We start from the raw sequence: 16603 nt of genomic DNA on the forward strand, positions 1-16603 counted from the left end.
TAGAGCAATTATTAAGCCACAAGAATGCTGGCAGAACTCAAAAACGGATAGTCGATGTCAAAGTTGAGTAAGCGATGTCAATGTCATAACAGTTGTTTGCTTGAACTGTCAATAAATCCAAATCGAAAATGTAGGACAGCATATACTGCATTTCAAGAAATCCATGAAATGGCAGAATTGTTGTCGAACAATTATTAAAAACAATGGATGTCTATTGACAGAAAAAAAGCTCTCTGACATCAAACGGGGCTTGATTCTATAAAACTTCTTCAACCAGGATAGAAGCGGCTTGATGGCAGTTCGCTTTAACGGAAGACGACTTTATCCTGATTTGAATGATATAATCAGCGCTCAATACAGAAAACAAACAATATTTAAACTGAAACAAGGAAACTTATTTGTTGCAGCACCAATTCCCTTCATCCGCTAAAATTCTGAATTAGAGTAATTTAAAACATAGCTGGCAGATTGAACAAAATATCAGCGGTTGAACCCACTGACTGACGTTGGGATTGAAACAGCTAAGGGAAAAAAATCAACGATTGCAAAATTTTTATCGAAGTGTAGAAAAATGTTCTAATTTGGTCCGCAAGTTTATTAAGATTGATAAATATGGTGAATTCAGCCTCTAAATTAGAGGAAAATAGCCGGCAGATTGCCGGAATAGCTGCGAAAGAACAGACCTGCGTGCCATATAATAGAGACAGAAACAGATACAGATCTAAATTGGAAAAAAAATCGACGCCGCTCAAAAAACTAGGTAAAAAACATTCAGCGATAAATAAAGTTTGTTAAAATTCATTCCGCAGAAGCCTCTTATTAGGGACCTTTACTGCACAAATGAGTTCCTGTGACCTTAAACAAATTCAAACTAACTTAAGTTCTAAAGTGCAAAAGTCATTTTATTGAGTAAGGTAAGTCAAGTATGATCAAAATCTAATCACGCAATTAACCTAAGAACTTTGGCTAAAGCGAGTGAGAAATGACGTCACGCGCGCAAATGCCGTTAGTGAGAGGAAGAAGTAATTCAGAAAATTTGAATTTTTCAGCTTTGCTGCGTGAACAAATGTAAAACGAAAAAAGCGTCAGACGACGAAACAAAAAACATAGCAGGACAAGTCCTGACGTACAATTCAAAGAATTTTCATTGACTAAACAGAAAACTAGACATAGAACGGACTGAATGGATGGGGAAAACCATTTAGAAAAAAAATCCGATCCAAAAAATTGAACAAACAGTAAAAATCAAAGTGAAATATACGCATGTGAACAAAAAACCACTAGCGAGAAAGCGAATTTTTGTTCAAACACTGTTTTCTCACTCAACTTTAAAATTAGAGCACAAAAATTTCACGCCGCAAAACCACTCGTTTTTTCGCTCCACTTCCTGTTTCGGCGTGACCAAAATCACTACTCCAATTTGACTTCAAAAATCATAAAAATCTGGGAACAGATCTTAAAAAAAAGACAGCGCCCCAATACAATTCAAATTCTTTGAATTGTAAAAAAAACCAAGAGCACCGCAATATAGCTTCGCTCAGCTCACAACTTCGCAGCTACAATAATAACTCTTATAAAAATACTAATAATCAATATATTCTACGATCTTTGATGACCCAACGCGTAAAGTCTTCCAACAATAAGTCTTAGTGTCCGGGCTTTACTGGTTTATCATGTAAGTTCCAGCTTAAAACCCTCAATTACATCCAGTTAAAATAGTGAGTGAGATAAGTCAGAACTCAAATGAAAGTGTTGACTTAGGTAAAACAAAAAAGTTTAACAAACGAATTTAAAAACAAAGCAAGACATGTCCTGAAAGACAATCCAAAGAATTGAATGAATCCAGCAGACCAATTAACAATGCCACCCAAACAAGATTTCAAAAAATAAGAAAAAAGTACAAGAATTCAAAGTTTTTATACTTTTAACGTTTAGGATCAGCGTGTTGAATACCACGGTCGTCGTTAAAAATGTTTTAAAAAAGATCAGAAAACTTGGCAAATAAGAAACAACTTGTTTGGTACATAGGAAAATCAGACAGGCAAAAGAACAAATAGAATTAAAAAACAAATTCGAAAAAAGATTCACCAGAGTTCCTTGATCTCAGTATCTTCACAAAAAGGATTGCAGAGTTCAAATTTACGCATAAACACAAAACTGAGCTAATAAACAATTTGGTTGACGACTTGAGCTCACAAAAATGGAAAACGACATGAAACATTTCGAAGTCATAAAAAAACAAAATTCATCTCGAATTTGCCCAATTCTATAAGATTATGGCTTCAAAAGTATTTTTCTTGATAAAATCCACAGAACAACTAACTTGCAGGCTAACAGAAATCAGACTGCACCTACATGCGACAAAAAAACAAGTAGAAAAACAAAAATTTGAAAAAATTAGCAGAAAAAGATTTGAGCATATGTTCTTTTTTGACAATCAAGTTTTTTGATGCTCAAGTTCTTGACGCTATTCTCAAAACCAAATTTATTCCACTAAAATTAGTTCGTAGCCTACGCATAAGCTTTCAAAAAAGCGTCATTGGCCCCTAGAGATCCAAAGCCTCGACAAAATGCCAAAAATTCTAAAATTAAAAAAGTGAAAATTTTATCAACAAATTCCTCAAAAATGTTTTCGTACTGTTTAAAACTAACCAGTAAACTATCGTCAAGACCTTAAACATCTCCTTCGCCTTTAATGATAGAAGAACTCGAAAAAATATCAACATTTTTCAAAAACTTAAAATTGCAAAGTTGCTTAAATTAATATATTGAAAAAAATACCGTTGCAACTATAAGCTATCCAGTAACCTATTAACAAATTCTACATTAGTTTAATTGGCCCCTGGTGATAAACATAGCCGGCAAATTGCGGGAAACCAGCCGCCGTTGACGTTCTTGATCTAACTTGTTCTTTTTTAGCCTCAAAAAGTGGTCTAATTTGGCGTGCAGTTTCAGTTAGATTCTAAATCTGTACTTAATTCAGCTTCTAAATTAAAAACTATCAAGCTTAATACTAATGTCAGCTAACAATCACTGTAATGAACTTTGATAACTAAATGCTCTATGAGTTAATGGCGGCCGTTCTCGGTTTATCCCGAATTTGCTCTTTTGGCATTAACCGTATTCACTACATTGCGTAATTCAATGCATGAAGGAATTTAAAATCCAATCAGTCGAAACAGTGAGTAAGGTAAGTCACGAGTCAAGCGTGAAAACCGTGACTAAAGTAAAACGGAAAACGTGATCAAAGGTAAAACCAATTAAAAAAGGGGAGCGCCTAAAGTTTGTGATGTTAGACTTTTGTTTCTTCCCATCAACCATTCAGTAATCCAACTTTATGTCCTAACAACATTTACTTTTCCCCTAAAAATTTCGAAAAATGACAAAACTCAAAACGGACAAAAATTGACAAAAAAAAAGAAAAAAAATCAGATTCAATTTGCGTGTTTTAAGTTGCATTACCAAGAGATAAGTCTCACAAGATGAACATAAAATGACATTACTTCTCAAAAAATCCTAAATCGACCAACGTCAATTTGACCAACGTTAATTTAGGATTAATCAAACAAATAAAAATTGACGAAAACGCAAAAAAAGTGAACAATCCTGGGCTGAAGAACTCCTGAAAATGAACTTTCCATTTTAAATTAGGCCTGCTCAGCTAGCTTCAGCACTCTCAGCAATTGAAAGCCTACTTAAGTCAGCTACGCGTCCTTAATGAAACTTCATGCCTACTCGGCGTTACCTGTTTATCCCGTTTTGAAAGCTCAAAAGTGGTGGGAAAATGTGAAAACCAATACCATCCAATTCTTGGACTGTGAAAAAAGAACGCCTAAATAATAGATTTTGAAAGGCTTACGGCATATAATAAACATAAACCGACTGATGTCGGATGAATTGCTCTCGAACGACAGGCGAGGCAACTAAATTCTGGGGCTGTAGCCTAGATAAATTTTTCTGTAAGGGTGCAAAAACAGTTTCCCATTGATTCGAACCATTGAACTCCCGCTCCCTGAGCAGAAGCCCTGCCAATCCGACTATCAGGCCCTTCTTCATTCTATACTGCAATCGACTTTATTTTAGCAACAAGCTTTACTTGGGAGTGAGAGCAATAGAGATCACTCAAAAATGAAGAATGAAAGCGTCAAAAAGTCACCTGAGAAGTCAAAGAATGTTCTAGAAGAAAAGCGCAAAATGGTCAAGCAAAAATTTGCAAAAATGTCAGCATGTTTGCAATAATTGCTATGAACTTCGTTCAAGAGCAATTAATCACACTACACTCAAAAATCCAAGGAGTGAAAACTAAAATTAAAAAATGACAGTTATTGTCTACAATTATATACGGTTATAATTCAGGAAAGGTGCTTATATACCAAAAATAACCACTAAAAGCAAATAATTTCGGCTTAATTTTCATTTGACTCAGTTTAGCTGCTGACTGAGTACGGGAAAAAAACTAACTAAGCTTACCTATTTCAGAAACATCCATATATAAAGCAAAATTTTTAGAAACCACTTTTTAGTTAGTAATGTGGGTAGGTTTTGTGGGGATGGGGTGGTAAGGAAGGTGGGGGTCTAGGCAGGGCGTTGATAAGTGTCCAGGGGGTAGGTTGGTGGGATAGGTGTGTGTGTGTGCTTTTGGTAAGGCTAGGTAGTTCTAGGAGGGGTTGGCGAGGGTAGCTGGGGGTTACGTAAATGCGCAACATGACCTTTTCACCTTGAAAATTACTAGCAGTTCTAGAAGTCCAAAGTTCGCAAACAGATGTAAATACTCGAAAAGACAAGTCAACACAAGAACAAACTTGCTTCAGCTAAAGAAAATACCAATAATCCTCTTCCAGTCGTAAAAACGACCAAGATGTTTACAATAAAGGTTTCACACTTCGTTCGAGCGCAAGATTAGCTTTAAATTGTTTCATGAATATAATCAATGGAACAAAATATAAAAAATGATCCAAATCGAACTCTACAATTTTTACAAAAGTTGTCAAGTCTCTAATAATTGTACATAGACACCCGCTGATCCGAATACAAAATTACTCTTCAAAATGTATGCAAACTACTCTCAAAACGATGTAGCTAATTAAAAGAACTAAACAGATGAGTATTAATTTTGGCCGAAATCAAAAATAGTTTTGTAAAAATTTGTTTATTTTCTCTTAATTTTTAAAACCTATCCTTCGTTTTGATAGTGAAGGTTAAACCCATTCTTTTAAAACCACAATGTCGGGGTTTAAAACCAAACAAAACAACCGGCTAACGTCGGAAGAATTGCGCTTGAAGGACTAGTAGAAGTTATATTAATTATCACTATAAAAAAGACAATTCTGGCGCAATTTCCATTAAATAGGCGCATTTAATTATGGCGCAGTTATTTAAACAGCCGCCATTTGAGTTCGGTTCTTAAAATTGCGGAGTACAAAAATTTAGATCACGCACAAAGTCAGGGGTGTAAAAAGATACTTAAGTCAAAATCGTCAAGCTAAATTTTTGCAATAAAAAAGCAATCAAAAACTAAGGCAAGCCTAATAGAACATGAGACCATTTGCTTCCAGTGAACAATGTTCCCCTCTTAATGTTTATGATATTTTTAAAAACCAATTCGCCTAAAATAGCAATAAAGCAGACGTTAAACCATAAAATGCTTCAGATATTTATTTGCTCGTGCTTCAATTGTCGCAAATTTTCCTCGGCTAAAAGACAAACCTGGGCATGATGAAGACATTCCTGAGCCAGTCCGAACTGGCACTGCCTGATGGCCAAGTCTGCCAGCTGCTTCCACTTCTGCTGAGACTCCGACTCCCTCGCAATGTGGTACGCTGTCTTCAGATCTCCCAATTGCAGAGACAGTTCAAACTTGTGCTCGGGGTCTGTTGTCACTGTCAGGGCCTGCGCTTTGAAACCCTACAGCACATCCCACTGTTAATAATGCATTCAGCGCTTTTTATAATATGGGAGACAAATCTTACGTAAGTGAGATGAAGTCGATGCTTGATTATGGAGATTTCGATTGAACACAAGAATAAGGCGTTTTTCATTTTAAAGGCTTTATACGTTTGTTACAGTATTTAAAGGCTTTACTTATTTCCTGCTCAATTTTTGTTGGTAATCGCATTAAGAATTATCAAATCAAATTCTAAGTTCATGATAAATTTTGAACCAACTTATTTTGTGGAAATGTCGGTTTTTCATAATCTTTTTGTGACTCGTCTTCAAAAACTTCACAATTCGACTCATATTCACGTGTAACACATGCATAAAATATTCATAGATTTCAGTGGAACCGCCACAATTGGTCATTGATGCGTAATAATTCGGCATAATGCCAGCTATATAACGCTCACTTGTTTGTTTTTAGCAGACACATTTCTTTTTAGCCACGCTTTATTAGGACCAGTCCCTATACCACTAATTTAGCCCAATATTACAACCTATTTTGGGTCTTTTGGACCAGCAAAGTTATTGCATGCACAGTAAGGTACAAACTTGTTTCTCGAGGAAGTTGGCGACCCTAGTCCTGTGCTCCCTGGGAATGGAGGGGAGGACTTGGTCTGCAATCTGGAAGTCTTTCCTCATCACGTGTGTCTGGTACTGGAGCACACTCAATAGCACACTGTAACTCACCACCAAGTGTTCCTTGTCTCCCAAATAGAGTCGGTTGTCTTTCGCTATGTAGCCCAACAGGTACATCTCTCTAAAAACAGAGACCGCAATTCTGAATATTTGAATTTCTTTACCAGAGGACAAAAAGGTATGTTTTTTTCGATAAAACAAGCACTCTGGAAGGTTTAGATGAAGAGCAGTACAACTCAACAAGCGGCTAAACCAAGTAATAGGCGATGAGCAACTTAATGCGAGCAGCTCATACTCTCATTAAAAAACGATCAAAATGTAATGGTTATCATTTTCTTTACGAAAAGGCAGAGGGACAGATATTGAAAAATGTTGCTAACTGTTATCAATTTTGTTACCACTCAGAAATTTCTATACTAAGCTACTTAAAAATGGCTTTGATATTAGAATATTGAAAAACATTCCATCACATCTATAAGCTATGCAGTAACCTATAATCAAAACCTAGAGAAGGTTCCACGGATTTTGAGGCTGGAGAAACCTAAAATTCGACAAAAATTTTCAAAAAACTTGAAACTGACCATTATAAAAAAAAACATTGTCAGGTTTTGTAAAAAATGCTAAAATCCGTGGTGTTGAAATCTTGAAAAACATTCCATTACATTTAGAAAATAAACAGTAACCTATTATCAAACCCTACAGGAGGTTCTTTGAAACCTAGGGCTGAAAAACTTAAAAATTGACAAGTTTTCAAAAAACCTGAAAAAAAACCTGAATAATGACAATAAATATAAAAAATTGGAAAATTGCAAATTTTGTAAATAAAAATGCTAAAATTCGTGGTATTGAAATCCTGAAAACATTCCATTACATTTAGAAACTATACAGTAACCTATTGTCAAGCCTTAGAGGATGTTCCTTGACTCCTAGAAATGAAAGAACTCATAATGGCAAAAATTTTAAAAAAAGTTTGAAAAAAATTGAGAAAATTAGTATAAAATTGCTTGTTTTCAGCAATCTGTTGTTCGAACGTAGTCAGGGGAGGGGTGGATGGGTGAACCGGGGGCTGATTGGGAGGGAGGAGCTGGGCAACAGTGGTGTGGGGGGGCAACAGAGCGATGGGGGGAGTGGGGGCAATAGTGGGGGGTCAAGTGGGGGTGTCTTCAACTTCTAAAAACCGCCCTTCACACCATAAATATAGGTCTCCTAAACAGTTTGAGCTGAAATAGAGTTCAAAAAGCTCTAAGAGCACTTAACGCCCGCTAGGCGCTACCTGTTTATATCGTTTTTGAGGACGAAAAGTCAAAAGCGTCAGACGAAAAATCTGTCAAGCGAAAAATCGCATAAAAACGAGACCGACAGGACTAATAAAGTTGCTACAAACTTACTTTGAGAGCAATTAAAAAATCCTCGAGAGTTGAATGTTTTAATTAGATGGCCTTCGAATTTTACAATTTTAGAGAAGTTAACGTGGTTGAAAATTTTTTGTTCTTTATGTTCGATCTAAATAGACTTTTTGGGCAAAATTGGGCTATTTTTGGCAGAATTTGCTTACTCAACCGACAGAAAATAAGACTGCATAGCGCACCTTCTTTCATGTAGTTCTGAATCATCATGCGTTTCAAATTCAGGTTTCTCACGTCTACATTTTTTAAGTAATCAGAAAAATATACTATGTTGTTAACCATTAAGATGGCGTAACAGCCTGAAAAAAGTACTCTATTAATATTTTAGTCATAGTAAGCAATGTTCACATTGAGACTCCGACTCCCTCGCAATGTGGTACGCTGTCTTCAGATCTCCCAATTGCAGAGACAGTTCAAACTTGTGCTCGGGGTCTGTTGTCACTGTCAGGGCCTGCGCTTTGAAACCCTACAGCACATCCCACTGTTAATAATGCATTCAGCGCTTTTTATAATATGGGAGACAAATCTTACGTAAGTGAGATGAAGTCGATGCTTGATTATGGAGATTTCGATTGAACACAAGAATAAGGCGTTTTTCATTTTAAAGGCTTTATACGTTTGTTACAGTATTTAAAGGCTTTACTTATTTCCTGCTCAATTTTTGTTGGTAATCGCATTAAGAATTATCAAATCAAATTCTAAGTTCATGATAAATTTTGAACCAACTTATTTTGTGGAAATGTCGGTTTTTCATAATCTTTTTGTGACTCGTCTTCAAAAACTTCACAATTCGACTCATATTCACGTGTAACACATGCATAAAATATTCATAGATTTCAGTGGAACCGCCACAATTGGTCATTGATGCGTAATAATTCGGCATAATGCCAGCTATATAACGCTCACTTGTTTGTTTTTAGCAGACACATTTCTTTTTAGCCACGCTTTATTAGGACCAGTCCCTATACCACTAATTTAGCCCAATATTACAACCTATTTTGGGTCTTTTGGACCAGCAAAGTTATTGCATGCACAGTAAGGTACAAACTTGTTTCTCGAGGAAGTTGGCGACCCTAGTCCTGTGCTCCCTGGGAATGGAGGGGAGGACTTGGTCTGCAATCTGGAAGTCTTTCCTCATCACGTGTGTCTGGTACTGGAGCACACTCAATAGCACACTGTAACTCACCACCAAGTGTTCCTTGTCTCCCAAATAGAGTCGGTTGTCTTTCGCTATGTAGCCCAACAGGTACATCTCTCTAAAAACAGAGACCGCAATTCTGAATATTTGAATTTCTTTACCAGAGGACAAAAAGGTATGTTTTTTTCGATAAAACAAGCACTCTGGAAGGTTTAGATGAAGAGCAGTACAACTCAACAAGCGGCTAAACCAAGTAATAGGCGATGAGCAACTTAATGCGAGCAGCTCATACTCTCATTAAAAAACGATCAAAATGTAATGGTTATCATTTTCTTTACGAAAAGGCAGAGGGACAGATATTGAAAAATGTTGCTAACTGTTATCAATTTTGTTACCACTCAGAAATTTCTATACTAAGCTACTCTTCATTGTCCAGAACGCACCTTATAATCCAAGAGTTTAGTGTTCAGTCAATCCTGACCGATCGATATAATTAAAGTCGAAAAATACTGCCGACATTCATAAACATAACCGACTAACGTCCGCCGAATTGCTCTCAAACGACCGGCGAGCTCTTCGCTTCGTCAGTAGCTAGCCTGTTTAGAGGGGCTAGCTTCGGCTTGACTCGACTCTGCAAACTTTAAATTACTAGCATTGTTAGTAAATAAATCAAATAAAAACAGATATTTTAAAAATTTGCAAAAAATTGCAAAATTTGAAAAGCTTCCAGATTTTGCAGTAAAAATGGTCAAAACTATTTTTTTGTCTCTGGAGTTATGTCAGGTTACCCATCCGCAAGACCTGAAAAGCTTCGTTGCCCAATAATGATAGTTAAACTCAGAAAAGGACAAAAATATTCAAAAATTTTGAGAACAATCGCAAACTTTAACAAAATCTTGCTAAAATTCAGAATATTAAAATCTTTTCATTGTCTCAATTAAAACAACTTCATTGTCTCAAGAGACTATCCAGTATGCCTATTTCAAGCTTTAAATAGTTTCACTGGCCCATAAAGATCCATAAACGTGGAACATGATAATAATTTTCCGAAAACTAAAAAAATTTTATCAAAAAATTGCTAAAGCTGGAGTCATAAAAAGACCGATAATCATTCCATTCACTCCAGAAATTATGCGACAGCTTATCATCAAACCTTGGAGGAGGTCCCTTGGACCATGGAGCCGGAAAAATGATCAAAAATTCAAAAATATTCAAAAAATTGAAAAAATTGCAAGTACTTTTAAAAATGGCTTTGATATTAGAATATTGAAAAACATTCCATCACATCTATAAGCTATGCAGTAACCTATAATCAAAACCTAGAGAAGGTTCCACGGATTTTGAGGCTGGAGAAACCTAAAATTCGACAAAAATTTTCAAAAAACTTGAAACTGACCATTATAAAAAAAAACATTGTCAGGTTTTGTAAAAAATGCTAAAATCCGTGGTGTTGAAATCTTGAAAAACATTCCATTACATTTAGAAAATAAACAGTAACCTATTATCAAACCCTACAGGAGGTTCTTTGAAACCTAGGGCTGAAAAACTTAAAAATTGACAAGTTTTCAAAAAACCTGAAAAAAAAACCTGAATAATGACAATAAATATAAAAAATTGGAAAATTGCAAATTTTGTAAATAAAAATGCTAAAATTCGTGGTATTGAAATCCTGAAAACATTCCATTACATTTAGAAACTATACAGTAACCTATTGTCAAGCCTTAGAGGATGTTCCTTGACTCCTAGAAATGAAAGAACTCATAATGGCAAAAATTTTAAAAAAAAGTTTGAAAAAAATTGAGAAAATTAGTATAAAATTGCTTGTTTTCAGCAATCTGTTGTTCGAACGTAGTCAGGGGAGGGGTGGATGGGTGAACCGGGGGCTGATTGGGAGGGAGGAGCTGGGCAACAGTGGTGTGGGGGGGCAACAGAGCGATGGGGGGAGTGGGGGCAATAGTGGGGGGTCAAGTGGGGGTGTCTTCAACTTCTAAAAACCGCCCTTCACACCATAAATATAGGTCTCCTAAACAGTTTGAGCTGAAATAGAGTTCAAAAAGCTCTAAGAGCACTTAACGCCCGCTAGGCGCTACCTGTTTATATCGTTTTTGAGGACGAAAAGTCAAAAGCGTCAGACGAAAAATCTGTCAAGCGAAAAATCGCATAAAAACGAGACCGACAGGACTAATAAAGTTGCTACAAACTTACTTTGAGAGCAATTAAAAAATCCTCGAGAGTTGAATGTTTTAATTAGATGGCCTTCGAATTTTACAATTTTAGAGAAGTTAACGTGGTTGAAAATTTTTTGTTCTTTATGTTCGATCTAAATAGACTTTTTGGGCAAAATTGGGCTATTTTTGGCAGAATTTGCTTACTCAACCGACAGAAAATAAGACTGCATAGCGCACCTTCTTTCATGTAGTTCTGAATCATCATGCGTTTCAAATTCAGGTTTCTCACGTCTACATTTTTTAAGTAATCAGAAAAATATACTATGTTGTTAACCATTAAGATGGCGTAACAGCCTGAAAAAAGTACTCTATTAATATTTTAGTCATAGTAAGCAATGTTCACACATTGTCAACTTCTAACCCCCAGAAACCAAGTGGCAAAAAGCACAAGTTTATTATAAAGGCCAGATAATTAAAACTAACAACAATATGACAAGAAGGAACGTAGAAACATTCAGATTTTGAGCATTTTATCTTTTACCTATTTAACAGCCAATGAGAAGGGCAGATAGTGCGTGTTGAGAAGTATAAAATATTATAGATTGTAGGTATATTGACAAAAATTTGATGATTTATTTGAGTAAGCCTGTCTACAGAGGTCTCGCTGTTCTATTACATAGGCGGCATCATGAGATGAAATTCTGTCGGTTGATTATATAAACCAAATTTATTAGTTTTCTTGACTATCATTACGAGCAATCTACCGGTACCAAAATTTCGGGTAAAATTATTCATCTTGATTTACCAGATTTCACTTTTCCCATACTTTCAAGCTTTGTGGACGAAAAGGCGGCTCATTACATGGAAATTCTTGTCAGCGTTTACCACTCATAAACTGAAAGTCGAACAGTGAAAACCGCTTTCCACTGCAAAATATAATTGACGGAAGCGCGTTCCACAAATTATTATGCCGATTATTTGCAGCATAATCTCTCAATTTTGTAATCTTAAAACATTAAAACTGTGCGGCAAAAGGAATAAAATGATTAAAATTTTGTGAAATTCCCCTTATAATGGAAATTCTTGTCAAAGTTTATCACTTTTAAACTGGAAGTTAAAAAGTGAAAAACGCTTTTCACCGCAAAATATGTTTGACGGAAACCTCTAACCCCCAAAAACTAAGTGGCAAAGAGGACAAATTTATTATAGTTGTCAGATAATTAAAGCGCGTTCCACAATATACTGTTTCGAGGATTAATTGCAGCATAATCCCTCATTTTAGTAATCTTAAAAGATTAAAACTTAAAACTGTGCGGCAAAAGGATTAAAATGATTAAAATTTTGTGAAATGCCCCAAGTTTTGTATCAACGTCTGATGGCTACATTTCTTTAAAAAAATGTTTAACAAGTCGCTGATTAAACTTTATGCGTTGCAAACCGTTAGACTCTTTAGTTGCTGAGAAATTTCCAACAGTTATGCTAGTTCGGCTGTTAAAGCTTGATTACCTTTTGTCTAATTGTCTGAAGCAGTGTGTTTTTGATTCGGTCTTTTTAACTTTATTTTAGATTGCAGAAATAAATTGTCAAAAAGAATAAATTGCGGAAAATTGGCACGTTGACAGCAAACATCTGCTATTGATTCCCATAGCGGTAACGATTGAAAGAACAGAAAATTGATTGTTTTACAGAACAAAAATGACTAATTTACAAAACAATTAAAGATGCGCTATTTTGATCGAACTTTGTAGTTAGACATACTCATGTTTCCTTATGACAAAATCCAGGGATAAGTATCCAAACCAAACATAAATCAACTATCGTCGGATGCATTGCTCTCGAACGAGAGGCGGGGGGCAATTTAAATTTAGGACTAAAGCCTAGAAATTTTTTATGGGTGCAAAAACTTCGACCTCGCAGGGGTTCTCACCTGCGACTTCCAGGATAGCATTCTGCCATCTTAAACACAAAAATCCCGCGGATTTGATCCTCAACCGCTCACAATACTTGCTTATGTTAGCAACAAAAAAGAGAGCAATTGAGATAACTAAAGAAATGAAGCGTGAAGCGCGAACATCACTTGAGAAAAATATTCTAGATCAAAAGCGCAAATAGGGTCAAGAAAAAATTTTGCATAAAAAAGATCAAGAAGTTTACAATAATTGCTTCAAACTTCGTTCGAGAGTAATTAATAAGCATCAGAGATGGTAACCAAGTTTTATAAGAACATCGTTCAAGTACCGGGAATCTAAAACTGGGATTTATGCTGTTTCTATTTCTGATTTCGTTTTTTTATGACTCCATTCATTTTAGATTGCTTTGCCTAAAACGTGAAGAATGAAACTAGCCTAGAAAAGTTAAAAAGATTTCATGGAAAAAAAATGAAAAAGCGGCTAAATGAAGCAAACCAGCGTGATTAAAATCACTACTTAAATTCGACTTTTAATCACAAGAAGAGGTGGGAAAACGTGTGAACAGATCTTTAAAAAAGACAGCACACCAATACGATTCAAATTCTTTGAAAAGTTTTTTTTTTAAAAAAAGAAGTGTTATAATAGCCGGCTTTTAATAATTATTAATTTTACAAATAATTTGAAAAATCAGGAAGGCTTAGTTCAAGTTGCCGTTTCTCTTTTCCAAAATTTTCTATAGTTGAGTTCACAAATTTTTCAACTAAAAAATTTCCCAGTCATGTTTTGAAGTTGAGTTTTGAAGTTAGTATATTCCAGCCCAGTGAAAATCAAAGAAGTCCCGCCGGTATTAATGTCTATTGCTATCTGGAATTTTATCGAAGTAAACCTTTCAAAATTTTAATCCGCATCATTGTTTGTTTCTTAAATTTATTGTCTATGCACTCATAATTTTTTTAACGAGCAAAGTTGTGCAACACCGAAAAGGTCGGAACATTGTGAAAGTCTCAAAACACAACTGAAAAACCAGTTACTCTTCATTTTAAGGATAACGTAAATGCGCTAATCTGGCTATGATCAGCGAGTTATACATTGCCCTGCAAGCGCTTTCTTTGATTAAATATATTTAAAGGATTCAAAACTTTGTGACTATTTTTAACAGGTCGAAAACAAATCCCAAATCATTGTGAATGGACAGTTTTTTGGAAAGATCATTATCATCAAATGCCCACACGATAAACTTAGTGACCCTTGCACAAAATTATGCATTTGTGATCCAAATTTCAATATTTCAAAATTTCAGACGCGACCCACATCTATGATTGTAACAACGCAGAATTTCCGAACACCTTTCAATAATTTAGAATGTATAAAAACACGACACTGACTGCATGAACTTATAAACCCACATCCCGTGATCAAATTTATTTCAGACTTAGGGTGGCATTATACGATCATACAAATACAATACTGTACATTGGGCCCAAAGTTGTTTACCTCGGAGCTGAGTTATGTGTGTTGGTGTGTCTGAAAACGTCAATTCATAAGTCAGTCAAACATTTCACACTCACTGGAAAATGTACATCACAATTAACAGTAGAATAGAAAACATTGCATAGGTAGCATAGCACACAGAATAAAAGTGTCAATGAAAAAATAGAAAATCACAAGATATGAACCTTTTGTTAGTCAAATTTGATGCGCAAACTGCTTACACTTCATGATCAAAAGGCAACGCCGACAAAACAAGATCGGATCTATTCTGTTTCCCCCCCCCCCCCCCAAGTGTTTTTTATGGCCCCCAGTTACAAATTATATGTTCTTATATAGCACTTCACTATGTAAAAAATAGCACGTCGGCCTGGGGGCGTAAAAGATATAAGCCCACTAAGCTGGGGTGGGGGGATCTATTTGTCAGAATAGATCCAGCAGATCTATCATATTCGGTCTAACTTGAAACTCGCGCGTACAAGTTTTAGAAGGCCAGACTCTTTGTGCCAGATTTTCCCTGATGCAGTGCGAGATTTCAAAACTTGCGGTGTTCAAGTTTCATGCAAGGTTACGTGACTCTTATCTACATCGCTGCGCGGTTCTCGATTAATGCCAAATTTTCTGTGACTTCATCAGAGTCACAACCTATACATGAGTCAAGGCAAAATACCCAATTCCAAAATACCCAAAGCTTACACATTATTTTACCCCCTAGTTCAAATTATCATAAAGACCATTTAGCGTAATCAGACCTAAGCGAGGAAATCATATTATTGAAAAAATGATTTCACAAATTCTTGAAGTATTACTATTTCTCACATCTTGCTTGGAAGGTCATTTTCAGATGGTTAGAAAAGAAATTAATTACTAGTTTTAGAATAATGACTGCCTCGTCTGAGTAATACTCAGAAATTATCGAGGAACTTAATTGACTATTAAGTGAAAGGAGGATTACTGTTCTAATGCAAAATAAAAATACCCGGCAGATTGCCGGAAAATAGCCGCCGTTGATTCCAATAAGCATGATTGGGATTGAACGAATAGAATATATTGAAAAAAAAAAAGATTTTTGTACAAAAATATTTTTTAAGTCCGATTTATTTTGATGGCATTTCGTAGTTGAACATACTTCTGTTTCTTAGAGAGAGGCTACAGGGGCTACTATCAACACCAATAAGCATTAGAGGTGGTAACTAAGACTTATAGGAACGACGTTCAAAAAGCGGGCATCTAAAATTGGGCTTTATGGGTTTATCCCGTTTCTATTTCTGACTTCAATTTTTTATACCGACTCTGTTCATTTTGAATTGCTTTGCTTAGCAACTGATGTTCAAAATCACTTTTAGCAGAATGAGAGAAGAGAGAAACTAGCCTAGAGAAGTCAAAAAGATTTCACGCAAAATGTCGAAAAAGCGGCAAAATGGTAAAGCGAAAAAAAGTTTGACGAAGTAAAAAACATAGCAGGACAAGTCCTGACGTACAATTCAAAGAATTTTCATTGACTAAACAGAAAACTAGACCTAGAACGGACTATGAATGGATTGGGAAAACCATTTAGAAAAAAATCCGATCCAAAAAATTGAAAAAACGGTAAAAATCAAAGTGAAATTGCCGCATGTGAACAAAAAAACCACTAGCGAGAAAGCTAATTTTAGTTCAAACACCGTTTTCTCACTCTACTTTAAATTTAGAGCGAAAAAATTTCACGCCGCAAAACCACTCGCTTTTTCGCTCCATTTCCTGTTTCGGCGTGACCAAAATAACTACTCCAATTTGACTTCAGAAATCATTGAAATGTGTGAACAGATCTTAAAAAAAAAGACAGCGCCCCAATACAATTCAAATTCTTTGAATTGTAAAAAAAAATACGAGCGCAATAATAGCCGGCTGAGAAGATGAGGGCGGCTATTAAAAATTTTA

The 16603-nt window shown here is 35.6% G+C and overlaps 1 protein-coding gene across 1 annotated transcript in view; it reads right to left on the reverse strand.

The window, feature by feature from the left end:
- The window catches only part of LOC142339626 (coatomer subunit beta'-like), a 263545-nt gene that overhangs the window by 7716 nt on the left and 239226 nt on the right, over positions 1-16603 (reverse strand). The window contains exons 14-15 of the mRNA XM_075389806.1: positions 9028-9235; positions 5707-5904 (exon numbers count right to left, since the gene is read on the reverse strand). Coding sequence (XP_075245921.1) covers positions 5707-5904; positions 9028-9235 — 406 coding nt within the window. The remainder of the gene's footprint in view (positions 1-5706; positions 5905-9027; positions 9236-16603) is intronic.

Source organism: Convolutriloba macropyga, chromosome 5 (genome assembly GCF_964194025.1).
Source record: "Convolutriloba macropyga chromosome 5, txConMacr16.3, whole genome shotgun sequence".
Classification (NCBI taxonomy): Eukaryota; Metazoa; Xenacoelomorpha; order Acoela; family Convolutidae; genus Convolutriloba; species Convolutriloba macropyga.